The sequence below is a fragment of the Nakaseomyces glabratus genome, chromosome E, assembly GCF_010111755.1.
Source record: "Nakaseomyces glabratus chromosome E, complete sequence".
Lineage (NCBI taxonomy): Eukaryota > Fungi > Ascomycota > Saccharomycetes > Saccharomycetales > Saccharomycetaceae > Nakaseomyces > Nakaseomyces glabratus.
The window spans coordinates 605,684-626,345 of NC_088955.1; the positions used below are offsets into that span (position 1 = coordinate 605,684).

Genomic DNA, 20,662 nt, shown 5'->3' on the forward strand with positions numbered 1-20,662 from the left:
ATAGTTTTGGCTAATGTATGAAAGTGGTAACCGTCCTTAGCTATTTGGGATAGCGCTCCTATTTTTTTTACTATCACTACAGGTATTTACCGGACTGGTCCAATATATCTGTGGAGTTAGTTGCCTCCTGGTTGGCATAAGGTATACTGTCCAAGCTTATGTCTCTTGGTGGACCTAGAGCTCCGTTGCTGTAGCGTACGGTGTTAGAGTTGTTGTCTCTGAATGGGTCCATACGTGGACCAGTGATATCCGTTAAGTCAGAAAACCTCTGTGACTCATCACGAGCAGACATCAGATTCTCTCTGGCCTGTATATCATGTGAACTGTTACCTTCTAGACCAATGTATGACCTCCTCACAGGGGACCCGCCGCTTGAGTATGATGATCTGGGTGTTACTAGGTGATTAACAAAGTTGATATCTTCTTCATCTTTACTTAACTCACCTTCTAAGACCTTAGGCTCAGATTTGTTAGCCGAAGAACCGTTCGTGGACGTACCATCACTGTACCTTCTCTCAATCTCCGGTCTGTTACTTCTCTTACTCTTTCCACGCTTCATAGACAATTTACGGATAACACGTTGAGTAAATGTTTGGTTTGCAAATTCTTCTTCATCATCATAATCTTCATCTGGACCGAGGAAAATATTAGATAGCCTGTTTTTCTTGACGTTAGCATTTGCTTCCCAATTAGCTTCATGATCACCAGCCATGTTACCAAGAGCCCACAGATCCGCGGTGGCAGAGTTCTTCATCTTGCTACCGCTTCTCTCTAGGACGTCGCCGTGATAAGCAGCATTCTTCTTTTGGAAGGCAGCTCTATCGTCATTAGCACGTCTGAACCTGGTATCAGGACTCTTTGTGAAAGCTATCATGTATGCAAAGGCTAAGATCATCATTAGTAAAATGAAGGAGAACGCAGCGTTCATAATAAAGAAAACCCAACCCATAATAGCGGAAACGGCGTATTTTTGGTTGAACAAATCAGAAAAGAACATGAACAAGAATGAGTTGATCACAGTAACAAGGCAGATAACAATGTTCATAATATTTGTAGGACGATCCAAGTATGGCTTATATCTTATAATTGCAACGAAGTAAAACAAATCAAGAATGAAAATGGACAATGCTTGAGTTTTACCTGATGCTTGTGCAAAACCAATGAACAATGACTTAATAAAAACGTAGCCCAATAGGATGTTATTCCACCAGTAAAAGTTCGCACTGAACATACTGTAAAAGAAACCATATTTGTCTAGGACGTAGTCATCACCATAAAGCAAGGCTGCTGGGTTGTTGTATTTCTGGACAGACTTGCGGGCGAAGTAAGTTGTTCTGTATGACGCCCATACCATCAAACCGATAGATAAGATCAAGAACAAGCACGCAATAACAATAACAGCGCCAGAGTCTCTTTCGGTGAACTCCCAGAAACTTAAAATAGTCAACTGAGTGAAGCCAATGTAGATGTATCTTAACATAGCACCTTTTAATAGAACTTTCCAGTTAATTCTGAAAGCTTGGAATCTGTCAGCCTTAATCCATCCGTTTCTGATTGATAATTCAAGGGAGTATTTGCAGACAATGATAAATGCAGCCAAGACATATCCACATAACACGAAAAAGGTAAAACCTGTACAAACAATGGATGTATTTTCAATGTTCATTCTGTAACCCATTCTCTTGATACCTCTAAAGATAAGTGTGTTTTGATTACCGTATAGGATATTTTCGGCACGTTTAACATATTCTAAGTTCCTCACATAGTCAATGGCCCTTTGGGTTAAAACGGACATGGTTGTTGCGGTCAAGTAAAGTGTAGGGGTACCACCTGTGGATTGAACGTACCAACGAAAGATTTTTTGCATGAAGCTGACTCTGATCAAACCCATAGACCAAGCCATGTTTTCTGACCAGGCTGCAGCAATAGGAGGAACACTGTGAACGTGTTGCATTGCAACAACAGCGACAGATTGAAAGTATAAGAACAAAGACATAGTGTTGGCAGAAATGTGAGAAGCAGCCACGGAGTTACCGAAGGTAGACAAAGTGGCTGAAAGCAGCAGACCAATACCAGCAATGACGGCAAAGACCCATTTCACACCTGTTTGAGACACTGTCTTACCGTTACTGAAGAAAACCTGAATACAAGCTAAGATATCGTTCTGGTCATTGTAAATGTAAAGTTTGACAAAGGCGTCAATATCTGGCACTTGGTAAGTGATACCGGGGATCATATTTACGTACTCTTGCGAAATGTACTGGATAGAATCGATTTGAATGTTACCTGGGTGGACGGGACAGAATTGTTTCCAGTTCATGGAACAGACGTCAAAACTCTTTGTGATAACTTTGAAACCGTACGCGTATACATCAACATACGCGAAGATGTAGCCATCGATCTGTGTGGACATATCCAATGTGTAATGTAGGGATCTGTCATCTGGGTCGAACACGACGTCAAAACTTCTAGCCGATAATTGAGAGTTTTCCATACAAGTAACTAAAGATGTAGCTGTAAGTTTCCTTCTTGCCTCCACGAGGTTAGAAAACCTCATCAGGAGCATAAAGACACACCATAGTGTGTGAGAAAGTAGCATTTCAAAAGGTTGTTACCTGCGATGTGTAGCTTTTCCAACTAATATTGTGAAATGAAATTAAAAATAATACGTCTTGAAACTAAAACACGTAGTTATATCTTTTGATTCTTTTTTTTTTTAAAGATAACAAATGCAGTTGGATATAACAAAGTAAAAAAAACAACAGAATAGATTAAGCGATTGTAAATAAGTTCTCTTGTGTAGTTCTTATCCGGACGTTTGTACTAATCGATCAGAAATCACCAGAATAAAATATGTTCCAAAACACTTCTTATTTTATCTGTATGGGAAATATTAAAAACGAGTGGTCCCAAAGAAATGGTATTATATTATCTTTGTGTGATTATGTATCAAAAAACAAAATACCCCTCGCAGACGGTAATCTTTTCTATTAGAGCAGGCTTGATAGATTCAATATTTTTGAATTTAAGTTTCAATAATTTTTTTTCCTTCCACCGAGTATGGTTTCTTTTAAATGAAATCAAAAAGAGAACCTACTGATCCACAAATAAACAAGGTATCAAAGTTGAAAAAGGAGTGAAAGAATATATGAAGGCTTTGTTCAAGAAAGTTTAGACAGATAGAGAGAGAGAGAGAGAGGGAGAGCTAATAGACAAATGCTTTGTGAAAGAAAAATAAATGTTGAATCAAAGAAACGACAAAAGAAAACAAATCCCACTAGTTAAAAGGCCTAAGTCAAGCTGTAGGAGACCACATCCCAAATGGAACTATATCATCTGACAGAAGTCTGAAATTGAAAGTAAAATAGAATATTCAAAATAAAATAAAATAAAATAAAATAAAAAGAATAAGAAAATTTTTCAGTGGGTATTATCATTCGATTACATGCGATCAAAACAAACGTCATTTTCTTTTTCCTTCATGTAATGGAACAAGACCCTCCGGTACTTTCTGTGTCTGTATACCATCTTAGACCAGGGACTATCAAAAGACAGTGGCAGTAGCAGCAGACGAAGAAAAGTAAACATGTAAACGAACGCGAGCCACACCGGAGAAAAATCGCGCACAGACAGGTGAAATCCACCCATTTACACCGTGCTAATCTTGAAGTACCACAACCACATCGTATTGTGTCCTTCGTGCGGTGTGTCTGTGTTTCTAGTGTGTCTTGCTAACCACGGAGACTCTGTAGCACGGAGAAACTGTCCCCAAAAAGGCAATATAGCAGTGGGCACAGTGGGCACAGAGATCACGGAGTGCAGAGGGCACAGACGGCAGAGTACAGAGGGATGATGGCAAAGCGAGATCCGAATCTGGACAGGAATAGCTGAGCATAAAGCCTCTGAGCAGTGCTCGCGCGTAGGGACCAGTAGCACGAAGTGGAACACTTGCTGTAAAAGTAAAGCAGCGAAGTGGCTCGCATATGCTACTAGAAATCCCAGCAGAGAAGAATCACCCTGCCCCCCCATTAGGCTCGAGTAGATGAAAATGAACGGAAGAACGCGAAAATCATTGGGAATTGTCAAAACTCCTAAAATTAAAATAGCTATGGTGACGCGAAAAAAAAAAGCTAGCAGAAGCAGTACGAGAGGAGAGGAGGGAGGGGAGGGGAACGCACTGTCCCACGTTCTTGATTTGACTGCTAGCTTGAGCAAGAGGCTTGTTTCATCAGTTTTGAAGGGTGTTGTTCCTGTAGCCATCTTTCCTGTAAATCCGGGCGGGTTTGGTCCCATTGAGCGGGGTCATAGGGGTTGGTGCTCATGTTGCTTAGTTTCTGCAGTGCAGAGAGGTCCGGTTTGTGGCCATCCCGCAACTGCAAGGTTAAGTCATCTATCACTTCTTCGAACATCCAACTGCGAGGTATGAACTTGGGATTGACGTGTTTCGCGTTTGACCTGGGCAGTTTCCCGAGTGTGGTGGTCCACTGCTTGATCTTTTGCAAGTACTCCAGTGCTGCCTTGACATCGCTGTTCATTGTGTGCTCGCCGCAGTAGTAGCGGCCCAGCAGGGCAAACTCCTCAGCACTGAAAAACAGCCTAACGTAATGCGGGTTGAGTCCCATGAAGTCATCCAGAGAATCATTGTTTACATGCTGCGACCCATTGTACTCTTCTAACTTGTAGAAGAAGTTGTTGTAGTCAACTTTTGTGTATTGCAGGACCTCCAACAGTGGCTCAATGGTCTCCTTCAAGAAGATATTGATATGTTTTGCCCTAGTTTGCTTGTCCCCTTCTGGGATAACTGCGTCAACATCCACGCCGAGCCTCTTGGCCATTAGCTCGACGTACTTGGAAGTAAACCGGTATTTGTATTCATTGCCGCAAAGATGGATCAACGAATTGACTCTGTCCAGTAATTGCCTTTGCGTGCCCTTGTCTATATCCCCAATATCTTTAGCCTTGAGCACAGTAGGTAAGTTGTACTTACCAGATCCCAGCAACACCGAGATGGCTTGTCCGAACTGTAGCAAATTCCACCACACTATACCCGGCTGGTTAGCAAAACAATAACGCCTCATCGAATCATCATGGTTTGGGGTATACTGAGGATCAAACTGATCCATGAAGCTGAAAGGCCCAAAATCAATGGAAAGCCCAAGAATGGACGTATTGTCGGTATTCAAAACACCATTGAGGAATCCGTAAGCTTGCCAGTATGCTACACATTCAGCATTCAAATTGACAATCTTGCGAAACATGAGGTCGTATTTGGTAGTACTCTTCGAATCAATGGCGGTGCATTCGGGGTTTGGCTGGCCTGGTTCATCAGGAAAATAATCAATTGTGTATTCGTTCAAGTCCTCCTGTTCAATATTATTGTGGAAAACTTCTTCAATTACATAGTCGGAGAGCTTGGCCATACTCTGTATATCGAATTTCCAGCGGTAGATATCAAAATGACCCAGTCTCAGCCATGTTGGTGCAAAACGGCAATAATTAGCACATGGCTCAACGGTACCACCCCGTTGTGCTTTTGTTGTGGGTAATAACGTCAATTGTAAGGACCTCGTGGATGGTATTCCAATGGCATGTAGGGATTCACTAATAATGTACTCACGTATGCTTGACCTCAACACCGCTTTCCCATCTGCGAATCTTGAAAATGGCGTCAATCCACTGCCTTTGATCTGTAGAGTTTGCCATTCACCAGATTTATCCTTAAGATCGAATAAATTCACTACTCTTCCATCCCCTAATTGGCCAGCAAATTGGCCAAATTGAAAGCCTGCATAGTTGGTACTATAAGGGAATATCGCTCTTGATTCATCGTAATACAGTGTTTCTCCATCAAGAATCTTTGTGAGTTCTTGGTCCCTGATGATGTTCATGTCTTTCAAGGCTTTCTCATTAACGAGAAGAGGAGAATATCCAGTCCTATTCTGTGGGATCGAGTATGCGAAATGGGCACCCTTGTCCACATGTCTCGGTGTATGGAAGCTTTCATGGATGGGGCCATGTGTTTCAATTAGTTTGATTGCAGCATCAACGGTTGGAACTTTAGAGTCGGCTCTCAGCAGCTTTATCAACCGGGAACTGCTCAACAATGGGTTCTTCAGTGCCTCTACAAGGGTCTTGCCACCATCGACCATTGTTTAAAAGATTAAATAGAAACGTGATTAAGGGGTTTCTTCAAGAAATAAAATTTAATGGGTAACCTTGACGCACTCAATTAGTAGTTCTTTAAGCAACTCACACAGAACAATCCCTTCAATTATTCTATATTACAACCCTTTATATTAATTTCTTGACCAGAAAAGTTCCTTGATTAAGAAGTACTCATTCCTTTTACAACGGCTAAACGTCACTTCGAAACGTCACTACCTTATTCAACTTACATGAAATGGTGGAAGATACCAAAAACCCTTGGACTCCAAGGATGATTCGGCTCATCGCATCGCAGCTACGTAACAATTAAGACACCGAGCTGCTTGTTCCTTTTTTTTGTCAATGTGAAATCATCACTTCCCTTAATTTCAGATAATGGAATAAAAATTAATTGATCTATTAATAAAACAGTATTATAGAGTAGTTTAGCTCTATGTGAACATGCTCTTTGGATTAGTGTAGCGGGTATACTATAGGAACCTTGGAAACATACTATGTAACTTTGAACATAAGGGTGAGAGAAAAGCATAATTCTAGAACATTTTGCCGATTAGCCGTATCTCTAAAGGCTAATTGTGCAATTAGTCCTGGAAACCAATTCCTCAACTGTTAAATTTCGTTCATCATTTTGAAATATTTAACTATATAAATAGCCATCAATTCTGTAAGCTATTCCATGGTTATTGGCTTTTGTTTTTTTGGGTGTCTATATTAGCTTCCAAAGTAAAGTACCACACTAACATCAAAAACACAAGTAATCATGTCTAACCTATTGAACAAGATTTCTGACAAGTTGCACGGTAACGACGACAAGGAAGAGAGCAACAGCTCCATGTCCTACAACACCTCTTCCAACAAGAATTTGGATCGCGATGACTACGAAAGCGGACAATCTTATGGTTTCAACGATTCCAACAACTATGATACCAATGCCAGATCTCACGAAGGTTACGGTCAAGGTGGTTCCAACACCATGCCATCCAAGCACGGTGACACATACTACAACCCTAATGAGAGAACCAACGACTTCTCTGAAACCAGAGGTATGTCTGGCACTACCAACTTGGACACTGATGATTGGGGTGAGGATGTCGAGGCTGATGTAATCGACAGTAAAAGGTATAACAAAGGTTCAGGTGCTTTCCCAAGCTACAACTCTGGAAACATGAACCAGAATGACGAATACTAAATGCCTTGAAGCAGTATGTTGAAAGAATGTCCAGCAGGTCTAGACATATTATATAATAAAAATAAAGTATCTTTATAACAAATTTATATCTGAATGAAAATACTATCTATAGTTTAAAATATGACAAAGTTCTTACTCACAACTGTTCTACATGTCATATGGTAATACAACATGTTCATTATTCAAATACAGATTTTACGTCAAACAATGCGATCACATACTCAAGTTAGTGGAATGTCAACTTACGAACCTCATAATTAGCAGTGCCTCCTTCGAAGTTGTGTGATTATGCATGTCTCTTGTGTGGGACAACCCAAGGATGGTTCACCATTCAGTGGAGGGACCTTTAGCTGCACTCGATTACGGTGATAAGAATTAACTAACACCTTTGTGGGGTGTCTGACATTTCGTAGCTTAAACGGAGATTACCTCTAAGGGTGCCCCGTCAAAGCTGAGAGTCTAGATGACGTTCTAATTACCACTCAAATTGGCTAATATTCAAGCCCATTATAGTTTCTCAACTCCCAGAAACTCTAATTCTTTGTAATATATAATAGGCTTTACTTTGGATACATAACGATCGAGCAAGTGTTTATCCCATGAGCTCAAATCGACTAGATCATCTCGAAGGATTAGGTCTCTAGAAGAATGTCAATGATTAGAGCGAGATTAACACTGAACAAACGGCTGAATGCTACGCTGATATGCCAGCCATATAAGAGGCTACTACATAGTTCTCGAGCAATCGCTCATCAGCACAAAGATCAGGAACAAATACCAGACCATGAACATAATCATGACCCTACAATAGAAGAGCATGGGCTTAAATCTATGCTATCGCATAGCCATAGCCATGGCCATAGTCATAGTCATTCTGGTGAAAATGCATTCCTTACATTAAGCAAGGATAATGTGTTAACAAACCCAGGTGTTAGAATCACATGGATTGGACTGGGGAGCAATGTCCTTATGGCAGTTGGGAAATTTTTTGGTGGTATTGCATTCCATTCACAAGCCTTGTTAGCAGACTCGGTGCATGCGATGTCTGATCTCGTTTCTGACTTTCTGACACTATTTTCTGTTAGTTTATCTTCCAAAAAATCCAATGATATGTATCCATATGGTTACGGGAAAGTTGAAACCGTGGGTTCTCTGGCAGTATCTACAATACTGGCGGGTGCAGGTGTTTCCATTGGTTGGAGTTCTTTATGTGCGATAGTAGGTCCGATAGTGCCTCATACTATTATTGAGTCTTTGCACAACATATTTGGCTCCATGATAGATTTTTCCGGATCACATTCACACAGTCACACCAGCGCAACAGATGTTAATGCAGCATGGATAGCGGGTGGTTCTATTATTATGAAGGAATGGATATTTCAAGCTACAAAGAGGGTTGCCATAAAGACGAATTCAAACGTACTTATGGCTAACGCATGGCACCATAGAATTGACTCATTGACCTCGCTAGTTGCTCTTGTAGCCATCAGTTCAAGTTATTTCTTCGGTATACAATCATTGGATAGTCTTGGTGGACTGCTGGTCTCAGTTCTGATAATCAAGGCCGGTGGTGAGGGTATGGTATCTTCAGTAAAAGAACTGACAGATCAGTCCTTAAGTAAGAAAGATGAGAGATACCTAGAAATCGAATCTATCCTAAAAAAACAGATACCATTACTGGATAGAGGGAACTTGGAATTAGATAGGTTGGTGGTGATGCCATCGGGCCCAAAAATGAGAGCAATCACCACACTGAGTGTCCCACAAGACAGCAACATTTCTGTACATGATATGGATAATGTCACTGCTGAATTACGCAAGTCAATGTTAGATGGTGTCAAGAACCTTTCGTTCTTTGACGTACGTTACACTTCAAAGTATTGATCTTTGCATATGATAAAATACTGTGATGCAACATGCTCTACAGTTGCCGTATTTACAGGGCCCTGATATTTTATTCTTTTGCACACCACCATCCACATTATTTAACTATTCAGTAGGGTGTAAATTATTTAAATGACTACGATGTAGTTAAGTACCATAATTATAGATATGCAGATTCATCGCTCTTATGGAATTATTCATCCAGCCATTGCTAACGGCCACTGTGTTCAACCAAAACACGTCCCAAATTGAAAAAAATGAAAAACTCGGGTTTACCTTTTAACATTGAAAACAAAATCATCGAGGACTAGCAAATGCTTAATACTTCTAACTTGTCTCTGAGTTACAACTAAGGCATATTAGTATAAGAGCCCAAGCTTTGATATCACCAATACAGCAGTTACTTAGATGGCGCTAATTGGCGAAGTTGGCATTCTCCAGGTTGCGATTGCCCTGGGAATTAGTGCCCTGGTTGGTTTGTACTCTATAATTTACCTCTTCTCACATAATCCTAGACAACCATTTGCAGAGGAGTTACGTTATCATACCTTTGATGATAAGGGAGGTATAGTACGATTTGATGTTGATAGAGTTAATGAAGGTGATTTGCATTTAGACGACATCCTTATTTCCGTTGTCGTTCCTGCATATAATGAAACTGATAGAATACACGTAATGTTAGATGACACCATTAAGTATTTGAGATCCCAATTTCCAAATAGATGGGAGATATTGATTGTTGACGATGGCTCTAAAGATGGTACAACAGAATACTGTTTGAAACTTGCCGCAGAAGAATACAAACTTCAGCCAAAGGAGTTACGCGTCATTAAATTTATAGAAAATAGAGGTAAAGGTGGTGCAGTAAGACAAGGTCTTCTACATATCAGAGGTAAATATGGTCTTTTTGCTGATGCCGATGGTGCAAGTAAGTTTAGCGATATTTCAAAATTAATTGACAGCATCCAAAAACTAGAAAAATCTGACGATGAAAAGAAACCTAAAGCAGCAATGGCTATCGGATCAAGAGCTCATATGGTAAATACTGAAGCAGTGATAAAGAGATCGCTTCTAAGAAATTGCCTTATGTATGGTTTCCATACATTGGTGTACATATTTGGTATTAGGTCTATTAAAGATACCCAGTGTGGCTTCAAGCTATTTAACAGGCCAGCTATTGATCTTATTTTTCCTTATATGCATACAGAGGGTTGGATATTCGACGTTGAAATTTTGTTACTAGCCAACAAAAAAGCAATTCCAGTTTCAGAAATCCCTATATCATGGCATGAAGTTGATGGTTCTAAAATGGCCCTTGCGCTAGATAGCATCAAAATGGCTATCGATTTGGTTGTTATTAGAATGGCATATATTCTGGGTATATATAATCCTTATAAACAATGTTGAATATAAACTTGGAAAGCCGCTGAACCCAATAGTGTTTTACCACATATCAGAATGGATATTTCAAATATCACTATGTAAATATATTAATGGTGGTAAATCCATAAATTCATACATAGATTATATTAATACATAAACTGTAAAATAATACAATTACAATAACCGAATGCAGTATATCCATTTATTGTATCTTTTTTTGACCTTCAAATATTTCATATGAAAGTGATGATAGTTTTCTGCGAACAATAGTTCCATTATTGAGGAACGTCCTAATCAATGTAGCGTATTCTTTGCTGTCCGTCATTATATTGTCAAAAGCTTTGATTAAAGCGGGTGTGTTTATTTCTAATTCGATTTCGTGTGTTATTTCAACGTCATTTGATTTTATGCCTTTATTATGATTTTGAACTTTTGTGATATCGAACCTTGTACAAGAGTCATTATGAATATAACTAACTCTCTCTTTTGTTCTTTCACTAACAGGTGTTTGATGTTGATACTTCTCTGGTGGATCGTTTTCAGGAACCGGAAGTTCTAAGTTTATTGATAACTTAACATCATAACTATCCTTTGGAGAGTAGATTAATAATTGAGATATGTGTCTCTTCTCGATAAATGCACCAATTCTACCTGTTTTTACATCTGAACTCATTCTTAAAAATCTCGGTCTTTGGGTAGATGTACCGACTCTATAGACTGCATCCTTAGTTTGTGCTTCAATCACGTTAAATTTACCAGCATTTTCTGTGATTTCACTGAGACTTTGGATATATTTACTGAGTTCTTTGAACACAGTCTCGTCTACATTTGGTGTAAGGTGAGCATCCATATCAGTATATACTGCCTGTGAGGAAACTGGTGGATTAACTCTATCTGGGCTTTTTGATTCTAATAAAACTCCAAATTTCATTTCCAGCTCAATAAACGGTCTCAAATCTGGGTCAATCGAATATAAAGTTGCATAAACCCAATCCTGAACTGACTTTGTTAAATCATCATCTGGTATAATGTCTAAAATGGAGTTGTCAATTTTGAAGTCATTTGTGTCGATGTTTTGTAGAGCTTTAACTGTAGGTTTCCATTTTTGAGCCCAAATTGGTGTGTTTTTATATTTATTTGGCTTGGAAGATGCAGATATTTCGTTTAATAGTTCCAGATCCTTTTTTACACTATTCTTTTTAGAAAGTGTAGATGTCTTTTCTTGGAATATTTTTTCGACTTGGTTCATATTATCATTTTTAATATCGTGGGTTTCTTCTGAATTGCTTTCGTTTACGTTATCTTTCTGTTTATTTTCTTGTTGATATTCTGTTATTGTTTGTTCAGTTTCAGTTTTTGGTTTATGTTCCTCCGTGACAGTTTCATCGATACTGTCGGAAAGAATATTTGGTAAGCTATGCTTGTTCGATGTTTTTTCCATTCCAGCTGCTTTATGGTCGTTATAGGTAGTATCTTCCGCATTGGTTATGGACTGGATAGATGGTCTCTTGTATTCGTTGGTATCAGGTTCTTTTACTAATTCTGGTCCAGTCAAGTCAGGTTTCTCCTCTGACGAATCCTTTCTATCTGTAGCACTTATATTGCTGGAAAGAGGATCAACAGGGACTGAGGATTCTTTTGAATTGCTGGGTGATTCATTTGATATGCTTGGTGTTGTTTTAGAGGTATCTTTCTTTCTCGCCTGAATTCGTTTTTTCTCTGGAGAGAATCTATCTTGTTTGTCATAGTCAAATGTTATGCCATTATCAAAAGTGAACTCCCCACCAACATCATCATCTGTATCAGTGTCTTCTTCAATGACACCATTAGAGTTCAGGTCACTGTTGCTGTTATTACCGTTCACAATGTTTTCAATAGCACCAGGTCTGTTGTCATCTGATCGTACACTGCTTTCGTTGTCGGCTAGTTTTTGCAGCTTTGACTTATCATTTTCATCGTGGTTGACAAGGTCATCCAGAGACAAAGCTCTCTTCGAGTGGTGTTCAGACATCTAGAAGCTCCAAAAACTGTATGATGCCTGCCTTTCTTTACCTAACTTTCAGCTTTGTTTTACAAGTACTCGGTATAAAAACAATCACTGATTCCAAATTCAATCACTGTACTTCACAATTGAAAAGGTATAAATATGACTGCACTAGTTATTCCGGTAAACACTAGCTATAGTAAAATCTCTCACTGGAACGGTTTGCTTAACTATTAGGCATCGTTGTAATTTGACCTATTTTTTTCAGAAAGATTTTTTGCCGAGTGAAATGCCATATTAGTATGGCGTAAGGAGTGATATAACATGTGGTTATACTATGCTAGGCGCAAGTATCAGTTTATACTGGTATAACAGCAACTGGGAATGAACTGTGCATACATCCAAATCACATAATATTTGATGCTCCTATCTAGTTGCTCTTTTATGAACTTCTGTATAGTTTGTTTTTTTGGTTCTGATTTCTTTATTATCTCCTGACGTGATTAAATACCAAAATATTAAATATGTTGAGCTGAAAGAATTGATAAAACTTGCTTCTGGAATAGTTTCAACAACCGAAGAGAGATGACGCCACGTAGTTATCACGATTTCTGGAAGACAGATAGTAACTGTATAATTGGAAGAAATGTTTATTTGTTTATGAATCTCTAAATAGTATTTAATAAAATGAAGGGGAAACATAATTTAGTGTAACCCATGAGTACTTGTCTATATAAATAGATATGAAATGAGTGAGCCTTAAGTAATGAAAATGTAAAATCTGTAGATATGAAAAAAAAAAATTGTATTTGAACCAGCAATAATAGATGTTTTTATTGTATGTATATGAACATTAAAACGTGACATGGATATTAAACATAATTGTGACATGAAAGGAATGGATGGTAATGAAATCAGGAGGAGGCAAATTGCTTATGGGTTGAACACTTCAACAATAAACATTTGACAAATCCAATTTTAGTTTTGCAACGAGATAAACAAAAAGATAAAATGAGATGAAAGAAAATCAAATGTATCTCCCTGCAGCTAGTACTGCCATCTTAGTGGATATCGCTTGGGTTGAAGCTTTGAGACTTGTATGGGTTAAACTTAGCTGAGCGTGGAGACATAGGTCTATGTACAGTGGATGCAGTTCTCTTATTTGTCATGTTGTTAAAGTTCATCATTGGGTTAGTGTTAAATGCTGTTGGGGAGCTTGTAGGAGACATAGGAACGTTGCTTAGCTCATGCAGTGTAGCAGGTAGTAATGGCGAGGATGCATGTTGTTGATAAGTAAACAAAGAATCTATCTCTTGGCACTTCTTCTGTTCCTGAGGACTCAATAGAGACCTTGGACAAAAGAACAGATCATCCTCAAACGACTTGCAAATATTGTTTCTGTATAGGATAGAAGCTGGGTCTTCTACAGATCCTTTGTAGAAGTTAAGCATCATTGCAGATGAGGGATTAGAAGAGTCTGAAGATACAGAAGAAGAAGATGAAACAGTCCTGCTGTTCATCATGCCAGTTCCAGGAGGTGTACTAGATGGCGAGACAAAGCCTCGAACTCTATATTCATTATCCAGGGATTGCATGTTCTTATCTGTAGGTTGAGTGTGTTTATAGTTTCAAATTTAACTTAACTTTTTTATTTTCTGTAACGTGAAGGAATATCAATATGTAAGCATAAATGATAATCCCTATCTTTCGGTTTGTGTTCTGGTAATTTTCAAAGTTATACTATAACTTAAATTTTATAATAGTTGTGTGTGTGTATGTTGTGTTTAGGTTGTGTGTGTGATGATGTTTAGTGTTTACTCTTATTGAGGTAATCAAACAAAAATATATATCACAAGCAACTTATATATATGACTACTCTTCTCATTAATATGGTTCTACTGTTCTGCCAGTCTTAGGTTTGTAAACACAATCGCAGTAGGTGATGTTCCGTCCCTAAGAAACCCTCTGGGGGCCACACCTTGACTCAACAGTAGAATGCTGGCTAGCGTGCGGCCCTTTATTTTTCTTGTTTTTCTTTTTCCTTTCTTTTTATTCCAGCTTGGTTTTTGCATTGTGCGGTGGATTCACTGGAGAAGACTGCGCAAGTCACCTCGCAAAAACCCATGGCACCTCTGTGCCTTACTTTCAGTGCTGTGCTGTTCCAGGAAAATCCTTCTGAAGAGATGTCTGGGTAAAGTGAGGGGGTGGGATAGGTGTAAAGATAACAGTGTTGAAATGAAAAGATAATGGCTAGATACGGATGGAAGGGACCCTTTACGGTGTCCTCTCCATTATGAGGGGACAAGCCCGGTTGGAGAGAGAGAAACTGTTGGACCGAGCGTTACGAAGCGATAAGAACACATAGTGCACGAGCGTTAAAGTGTGCTGAGAGAGCGAGGTGCGCAGTACGTCACACTGTTTTCTTGTATCCGGTCTTCACTTCACATTACCAAGGATTTTCTTCTAGAAGAAATTCATAAAACTAATGCCCACACACACACACAAGAGAGCTTCATCAACTTTCTCGAAATACAAAAAAAAGGGTACTAACCGAAAAACCGCACATACATACGCAGCCCTGTGTGGAATATTTGCGTAAAATGTAGACCTTGTTCTCTATATGTGTTCTGCCTGTAAAAGATGATTCTCAACTACCCACAAAGATATAACAACAACATAGTATAGCAGGTGCTTCATTTGCACCACCTCCCCATTGTTTGACCGGATGCGTGCAAACAGCCGCACTGCAGAACTTGTCTGCGCTCAAAGTTTCCCACAAAACAGCAAAAGAGCCCGCATGATTGCTCCACCGAAAAGTAAAACACTGCGGACGACTACACCAAGAAGTAGCAATACCCATACTACTCCCCTCCCCACTGACTCGTTGCAACGTACATAGCTTCATACAAAAAAAATGGCGGAGGGACAGTCGCTGTGAGGACAAGGAGAGACACCAAAACTTACAGCACGATACTAGCTTACACCCACACCTCTCACCGGGACAGGGTACCTGAAATAGAGTAACGGGCCTCTGAGTTTATGCAGCTTCTGCGTACACGCACTCTCTTTCTTTTACTTCTCTTTTCACACTGGAGTCATCCATCTTAGGCCATAGCTGTTAGAGCATTGAGAGCATCTCCCTGCCAGAAAGCCACATACCAGCAAGTGCAAGAGACTCGGATTTTTGTTCGAGTGTTTATTCTATATGCTCTCACTCTCTTTAGGCTTTCGTTGGCTTGCAATTACCTTGAGGGACAAGGGGATTTCAAGACATCTTAGAAGCAACCAAGCAAACAAGTTGGAGCTGACGGACAGTAGTGTTCTCGGTAAATCCCTCATCTTGCATCGAAAGGTCGAAAAGTCCTATTGTTGTTTACCCAGCTTTCCCCCCCTCGGAGGTGAACCATCTCGCTGTGTGGATTTTTGCGAACCACATTCATGGACGGTCCCCCTACTTTGTACCTGATTCTCAGTTACAGAATGTATCGGAATGCTGTTTTGCTTGAGAAAGGCAGCCTTGCCAGCCACAAATCGGCAAACTTCTCATTACTTGCGGCTCCTGGACTGAGTGCTTAATATGTAGAATTTTGTACTTATATTCTATAATATCAATTACTTATTCATGCTACACGTGGAAAACCTATGTCGAAACGGAAAATGATGATGATAATATCTTTATAAGCGCTGCAAAAAAATTAACTACTTATAGATTCAAATGTATCAAAAACAAAAATTAGACCGTGACCAGAACACAAGAAAAAAAATAACTAACCAACGAAATATATGTATCGAACCCATCCTATAACATTTGATAAACAAAATTTGGCACTCATGTAAAAATCAATGTAAATTTAGAAATGAAAGCTCATCCAAATAGGAGGATAAAAAAATTTTTCTTGTATAAATTAATGTATGAAATTAAAACCAATTTAAAAGAGTTATCCTTTATTGTAAAGTACCAGCCTTTTAATATGGGTTGCTCATCGTATCCGTCCTAGAAAAGCTTTGTAACGGTGGTAATCTATTGCCTCTAGCAAAAGTTGTACCATTATTGTTCTTTATAATAACTGGTTTTGCCATCTGTAATTCATCTCGTTGAACATGGTCTTTCATAACTATATCCTCATTTTCATTTAGAGTTTGAGCAGGATCAACCTGCTGACCATCTTGTGGTGTCACTGTTGCTGTTGTTGTGATCATAGTCGATGGTGCACCAGACAAAGGACCACAGCCATTGCTATGGACATTCATGCTATTGTTATTACTACCAGACATATTCTGTCCAGAAAAAGAAGAAACCATGAGCGGCTCGTTATTCACAGGAATTAAGTATGGAGGGCTTTCCATTGTCTTCTGTACATTTATAGCAGATCCTCTAGTCTGCTCTTCTGAGCCAGGTGTAGAGAGTTGCTTTGATAGATTTGGTTGCAAATGTAACCTGTCATGCACATAAGGAGCACTAAATCTTCTTCCATTAATGCTCTTCCTGTAAGGCTCAGCACTATCACTCTTACCTTTATAAAAATCAGTGATATGAGGAAGGTTATTCATGTTTCCCGAAAACAAGGGTGGTGCTACTTTTGAGTAATAATCATTATTTTGACCATCTCTCCCATTATAAACAACACTAGGAAGCTGTGCTACCGTCTGAGAACCTTCACTGAACCAATTTCTCCTTGAAAATGATTCCTTATATCTCTGATTTCTCTCTGAAGGAAAATTTTTGTAAATTGTAAAGCCACTATTTTCTGCATTAGAACCATCATATTTGTTGGGTCCCATCATGACAGGAGGTGACCAATATTTTCCATATCTGGTATTTCCCTCATTGTTACTGTTATTCGGCAGTAAGTTCGCCATCGAAGAACCTCCTATAGCGGCATTTCTGAAGGTCGAATCACGACCATTGCCTATTGTTTTGTTATTAGTATTTATGCTTCCAATAAGTTTACCTTTTTCATCCTTATTCAAAGCTGTTTCATTGCTACTACTACTGCTACTACTGCTTCCACTGCTAATACTGTTATTGTGATTCTTCTTATGATGTACATAGTCATTCCCTTCGCTAGAAATCATATGTTTTCCTTTACCGTTGTTAGTATAGCTACTTGCACTACTACTGCCGCTGCTACCTCCGTTGCTATTCTTGTTAGTAATGCCTGCACTAAAACATGAATCCCCATTGGAAGATGGGGGAGAGGATGATGACGAAGAAGATGACGTTGAAAAATTGTCACTAGAGTACGATCTTTTCCGTTTATCATCTTTTAGAATAGACTTCCTCGTCTGCTTATTAGATTTCATATCGATTCCGCCATTTTTATAACCGTTGCCATCGTAATGATGATATACCATGCTGTCTTCGTTAGAACCATTCATATTATTATTGCGGCTTTTGAAATTATTATTCCTATCCCGTGAAACGGCGGCTGCATTCCCAACTCCATTCGCAGCTGAGAATGTCCCACTACGAGGCCTCCAGTCACTATATTTCAAAGTTATGTTAGATGATTTGGCTCCATTAACATGAATTTGATGATGCTGGCTGTTGTTTTTCACATTATCTTTCGCATGGACGGTATCCTTATGCTGTTTTAAATTGTCTATCCTGCTGAAATATTTTAAACATATATCACATTTGAAAGGCTTTTCGCCTGTATGCCTCCTTATATGTCTCGCCAGATGTTCTGCCCTTGAGAAAGACATCTCACAACCTGGATACCCTGTACATTTGAAGTTTTTCTCCTTTGGTTTTTTAAACCTGCCTTTAGCAGTTTTCTTCTCGACTCCTGTTATTTCGTTAGTCATCCAGAAAAGAAAAAATAACAGCTGTCAAATTTTAAAAATAAAAATAAATTTAATTTAATTTCGGATTCTGATAGTTTCTTTCAGATATAATAATGATATGCTGGTGTGAAGATATAATGATCTTCTGTTGTTATTATGTCGAATTTCTTCAACTTGCTTTTTTGAACACAGTATTTTTTTCTTGAATATCGCTTGTTAAAATACCCAAAATATAGTTTACAATACAATACTGTACGTTATTGTATGTAGTCAAGTTTTATTCCATGAAAAATGTCAGTAATTTTTCGGTAGTGTTTTATCCTTAGTTTCGCGTCAGCTTTTTAGCCTCGATTTTATTATTAGTTGAGTATTGGTTTAGTTTTTGAGATAATGGAAATTTTGCATCATCGGAATAGAAGGCAAATAATTAATAACAAGTGTGAACATGCGTATGCTTACTACATAATCAAAGGAAAAAGATATAGAGACTCTTGATCATCGAAGGTTGTTTATATAACAAATCTTAATACCAAATACCTAAAAAATTTTTCTTTTCTTTTGAACACAAATGTAATTAAAAAAATGAGAGTAGACAATACGATGGGATGGTAGTAACTATAATTGTTATAACGGGAGAACGTTAAGTATAACCAAATGCAGAATTGATGGAAGGAGGGGACAAAGACTTTCCTGCTGATTGAATAGAAGTTAACTTTCCTTTTCTAGTTCATTTGCATCTAGGAGCAAATGTATCGATAATGTCTTAGGAGAATTGATTGTCTTTTGCTCTCCTTTACCCTTGCAGAAGGAAGTGGGAAGAACAAGACTTTAGAAGCAGAAGTAAAGGAAGCACCAACGCAAATTTGGTGAAAAAAAACCCTCTTCGATGTTTATGCGTAGATAGTAAAGGCCTGTAATCCGTTTTTGCAGCTTCCAAGAAAACCCACCTAAAAGCTGTAGACAATACAAGATGAAAGTGAGTTACGTTATTGTCTCATCGTTTGTATTAGCTTAGGGTGTAGGGTTTACATTTACAGTTTACAGAAGAAATGGTCAACCTTTTGATGCTTCCTTACCCAATATCCAGAGTCGTTGGCGTGGAAGGGGCAACAGGTTAATTCTCTGCTCATTGGCTGAAGATTCTCGACCGCATTCCGCAAGGCATTCCGTGAAAATGGGTTCTTCTTTACCTCCCTCCCTTCCCCCCTCCCCACAGAAATTAAGGCAGTACCTCGCATCTAGACAAGGACAACTTGAAAGATAACTCTAACGTTCTGAGACCCGTCCGCTTTTCCCTCACTCACCACCCGCTTCTCCGAGGGGTTTACTGTATTTTCCGAATTACTTATCTATTACAAAGCGTTATTGTCAAAATTTGTCCCTGCGTGCTTTGAGTGTTACTCTGCTGCGGAATATGGCAGAATGGAATATTGGCTTTGCAGAGAAAACCGTTTTCACCGTGGGGAGTAGCTGGGGAGGGGCAGAAATACAGGAAATGCTGTTATCTCTGGCCCACAGAAATGATGGTGGGTGGTGTAGCCTTTGGCTGAGAATAGTTGCGCTCTCAGAATGGATGAGAGAATATAGAAGTCCTGTACCATTAGTAAACTTGTACTGTAATCTCTCAGAGCATTTCTGTGAAAATGGATGGTGGTCACTGGACCCGTCTTTTTTTTATGGGATACCCGGTGATACAGGGGTTTCTTTAAGGGTCTGCTCGGAACAGAGGGGAGATCGAAGCTGAGCCAGGAAAACAATAAGCTGAAGAATCGAAAATGGGTGAGTCCCCGATCAGAACAGTTCGTCCTACACATTCAGTGCTGTATATCAGGGAAGGGATTATAGCCACTGGACTGCCATACTAGAATCAGAACGAAGCGGACCTAGCAGTTGGTTAATCAGGACAAACGATAGCATTTGTAATGTTGTAGTCACTCAGAGCTAACTGCAGAACGAATAAGAAAAAAGTAATGCCCACAGTAATATACGTACCGGTGACATGTAATTAACAGCAAATGCGGAGGGAGACTCTCACACACCTTCTAAGGCAACCTAAAGAAGAAAAGATTTTCCGTTTCCTAGACGGTAACAAATGAGGAGTAGATGAAAGAAGAGGTCATTCCTTTTTCTTTTCGGTTAAAGGGACTCGGATCTCATGCAGTGATTTGTTAGGACCCCATCGTCTTAGCGTAGAATTACAAACGATCAGGGGCTAGGAAGATAAGAAGGAGAAGGGGGGTAAGATGTACAGGTTTTTGCCTTATCAGTTA

At 39.1% G+C, this 20,662-nt stretch overlaps 9 protein-coding genes across 9 annotated transcripts; 4 read left to right on the forward strand and 5 right to left on the reverse strand.

Annotated features, from left to right (window-relative positions):
* Nucleotides 1-76: 76 nt before the first annotated feature.
* FLC1 (flavin adenine dinucleotide transporter) lies at nt 77-2,599 on the reverse strand (the record flags this gene model as incomplete). Its single annotated transcript, XM_445947.1, has 1 exon — nt 77-2,599. The coding sequence occupies one exon, from the start codon at nt 2,597-2,599 to the stop codon at nt 77-79; it is 2,523 nt and encodes an 840-aa protein (XP_445947.1).
* Nucleotides 2,600-4,202: 1,603 nt separating this feature from the next.
* Nucleotides 4,203-6,149, reverse strand: FMP40 (Fmp40p; the record flags this gene model as incomplete). The annotated part of the gene is made up of 1 exon (XM_445948.1): nt 4,203-6,149. The coding sequence occupies one exon, from the start codon at nt 6,147-6,149 to the stop codon at nt 4,203-4,205; it is 1,947 nt and encodes a 648-aa protein (XP_445948.1).
* Nucleotides 6,150-6,925: 776 nt separating this feature from the next.
* On the forward strand, nt 6,926-7,354 carry GRE1 (Gre1p; the record flags this gene model as incomplete). The annotated part of the gene is made up of 1 exon (XM_445949.1): nt 6,926-7,354. The coding sequence occupies one exon, from the start codon at nt 6,926-6,928 to the stop codon at nt 7,352-7,354; it is 429 nt and encodes a 142-aa protein (XP_445949.1).
* A 648-nt stretch (nt 7,355-8,002) lies between these two features.
* MMT2 (Mmt2p) lies at nt 8,003-9,238 on the forward strand (the record flags this gene model as incomplete). The annotated part of the gene is made up of 1 exon (XM_445950.1): nt 8,003-9,238. One exon carries the CDS (start codon nt 8,003-8,005, stop codon nt 9,236-9,238), a length of 1,236 nt encoding a protein of 411 aa, XP_445950.1.
* Nucleotides 9,239-9,646: 408 nt separating this feature from the next.
* On the forward strand, nt 9,647-10,645 carry ALG5 (dolichyl-phosphate beta-glucosyltransferase; the record flags this gene model as incomplete). Its single annotated transcript, XM_445951.1, has 1 exon — nt 9,647-10,645. The coding sequence occupies one exon, from the start codon at nt 9,647-9,649 to the stop codon at nt 10,643-10,645; it is 999 nt and encodes a 332-aa protein (XP_445951.1).
* Nucleotides 10,646-10,823: 178 nt separating this feature from the next.
* Nucleotides 10,824-12,632, reverse strand: CET1 (polynucleotide 5'-phosphatase; the record flags this gene model as incomplete). Its single annotated transcript, XM_445952.1, has 1 exon — nt 10,824-12,632. One exon carries the CDS (start codon nt 12,630-12,632, stop codon nt 10,824-10,826), a length of 1,809 nt encoding a protein of 602 aa, XP_445952.1.
* Nucleotides 12,633-13,666: 1,034 nt separating this feature from the next.
* Nucleotides 13,667-14,200, reverse strand: GVI51_E05775 (uncharacterized protein; the record flags this gene model as incomplete). Its single annotated transcript, XM_445953.1, has 1 exon — nt 13,667-14,200. One exon carries the CDS (start codon nt 14,198-14,200, stop codon nt 13,667-13,669), a length of 534 nt encoding a protein of 177 aa, XP_445953.1.
* Nucleotides 14,201-15,330: 1,130 nt separating this feature from the next.
* GVI51_E05797 (uncharacterized protein) lies at nt 15,331-15,504 on the forward strand (the record flags this gene model as incomplete). Its single annotated transcript, XM_445954.1, has 1 exon — nt 15,331-15,504. The coding sequence occupies one exon, from the start codon at nt 15,331-15,333 to the stop codon at nt 15,502-15,504; it is 174 nt and encodes a 57-aa protein (XP_445954.1).
* A 1,067-nt stretch (nt 15,505-16,571) lies between these two features.
* Nucleotides 16,572-18,413, reverse strand: USV1 (Usv1p; the record flags this gene model as incomplete). Its single annotated transcript, XM_445955.1, has 1 exon — nt 16,572-18,413. The coding sequence occupies one exon, from the start codon at nt 18,411-18,413 to the stop codon at nt 16,572-16,574; it is 1,842 nt and encodes a 613-aa protein (XP_445955.1).
* Nucleotides 18,414-20,662: the final 2,249 nt, after the last annotated feature.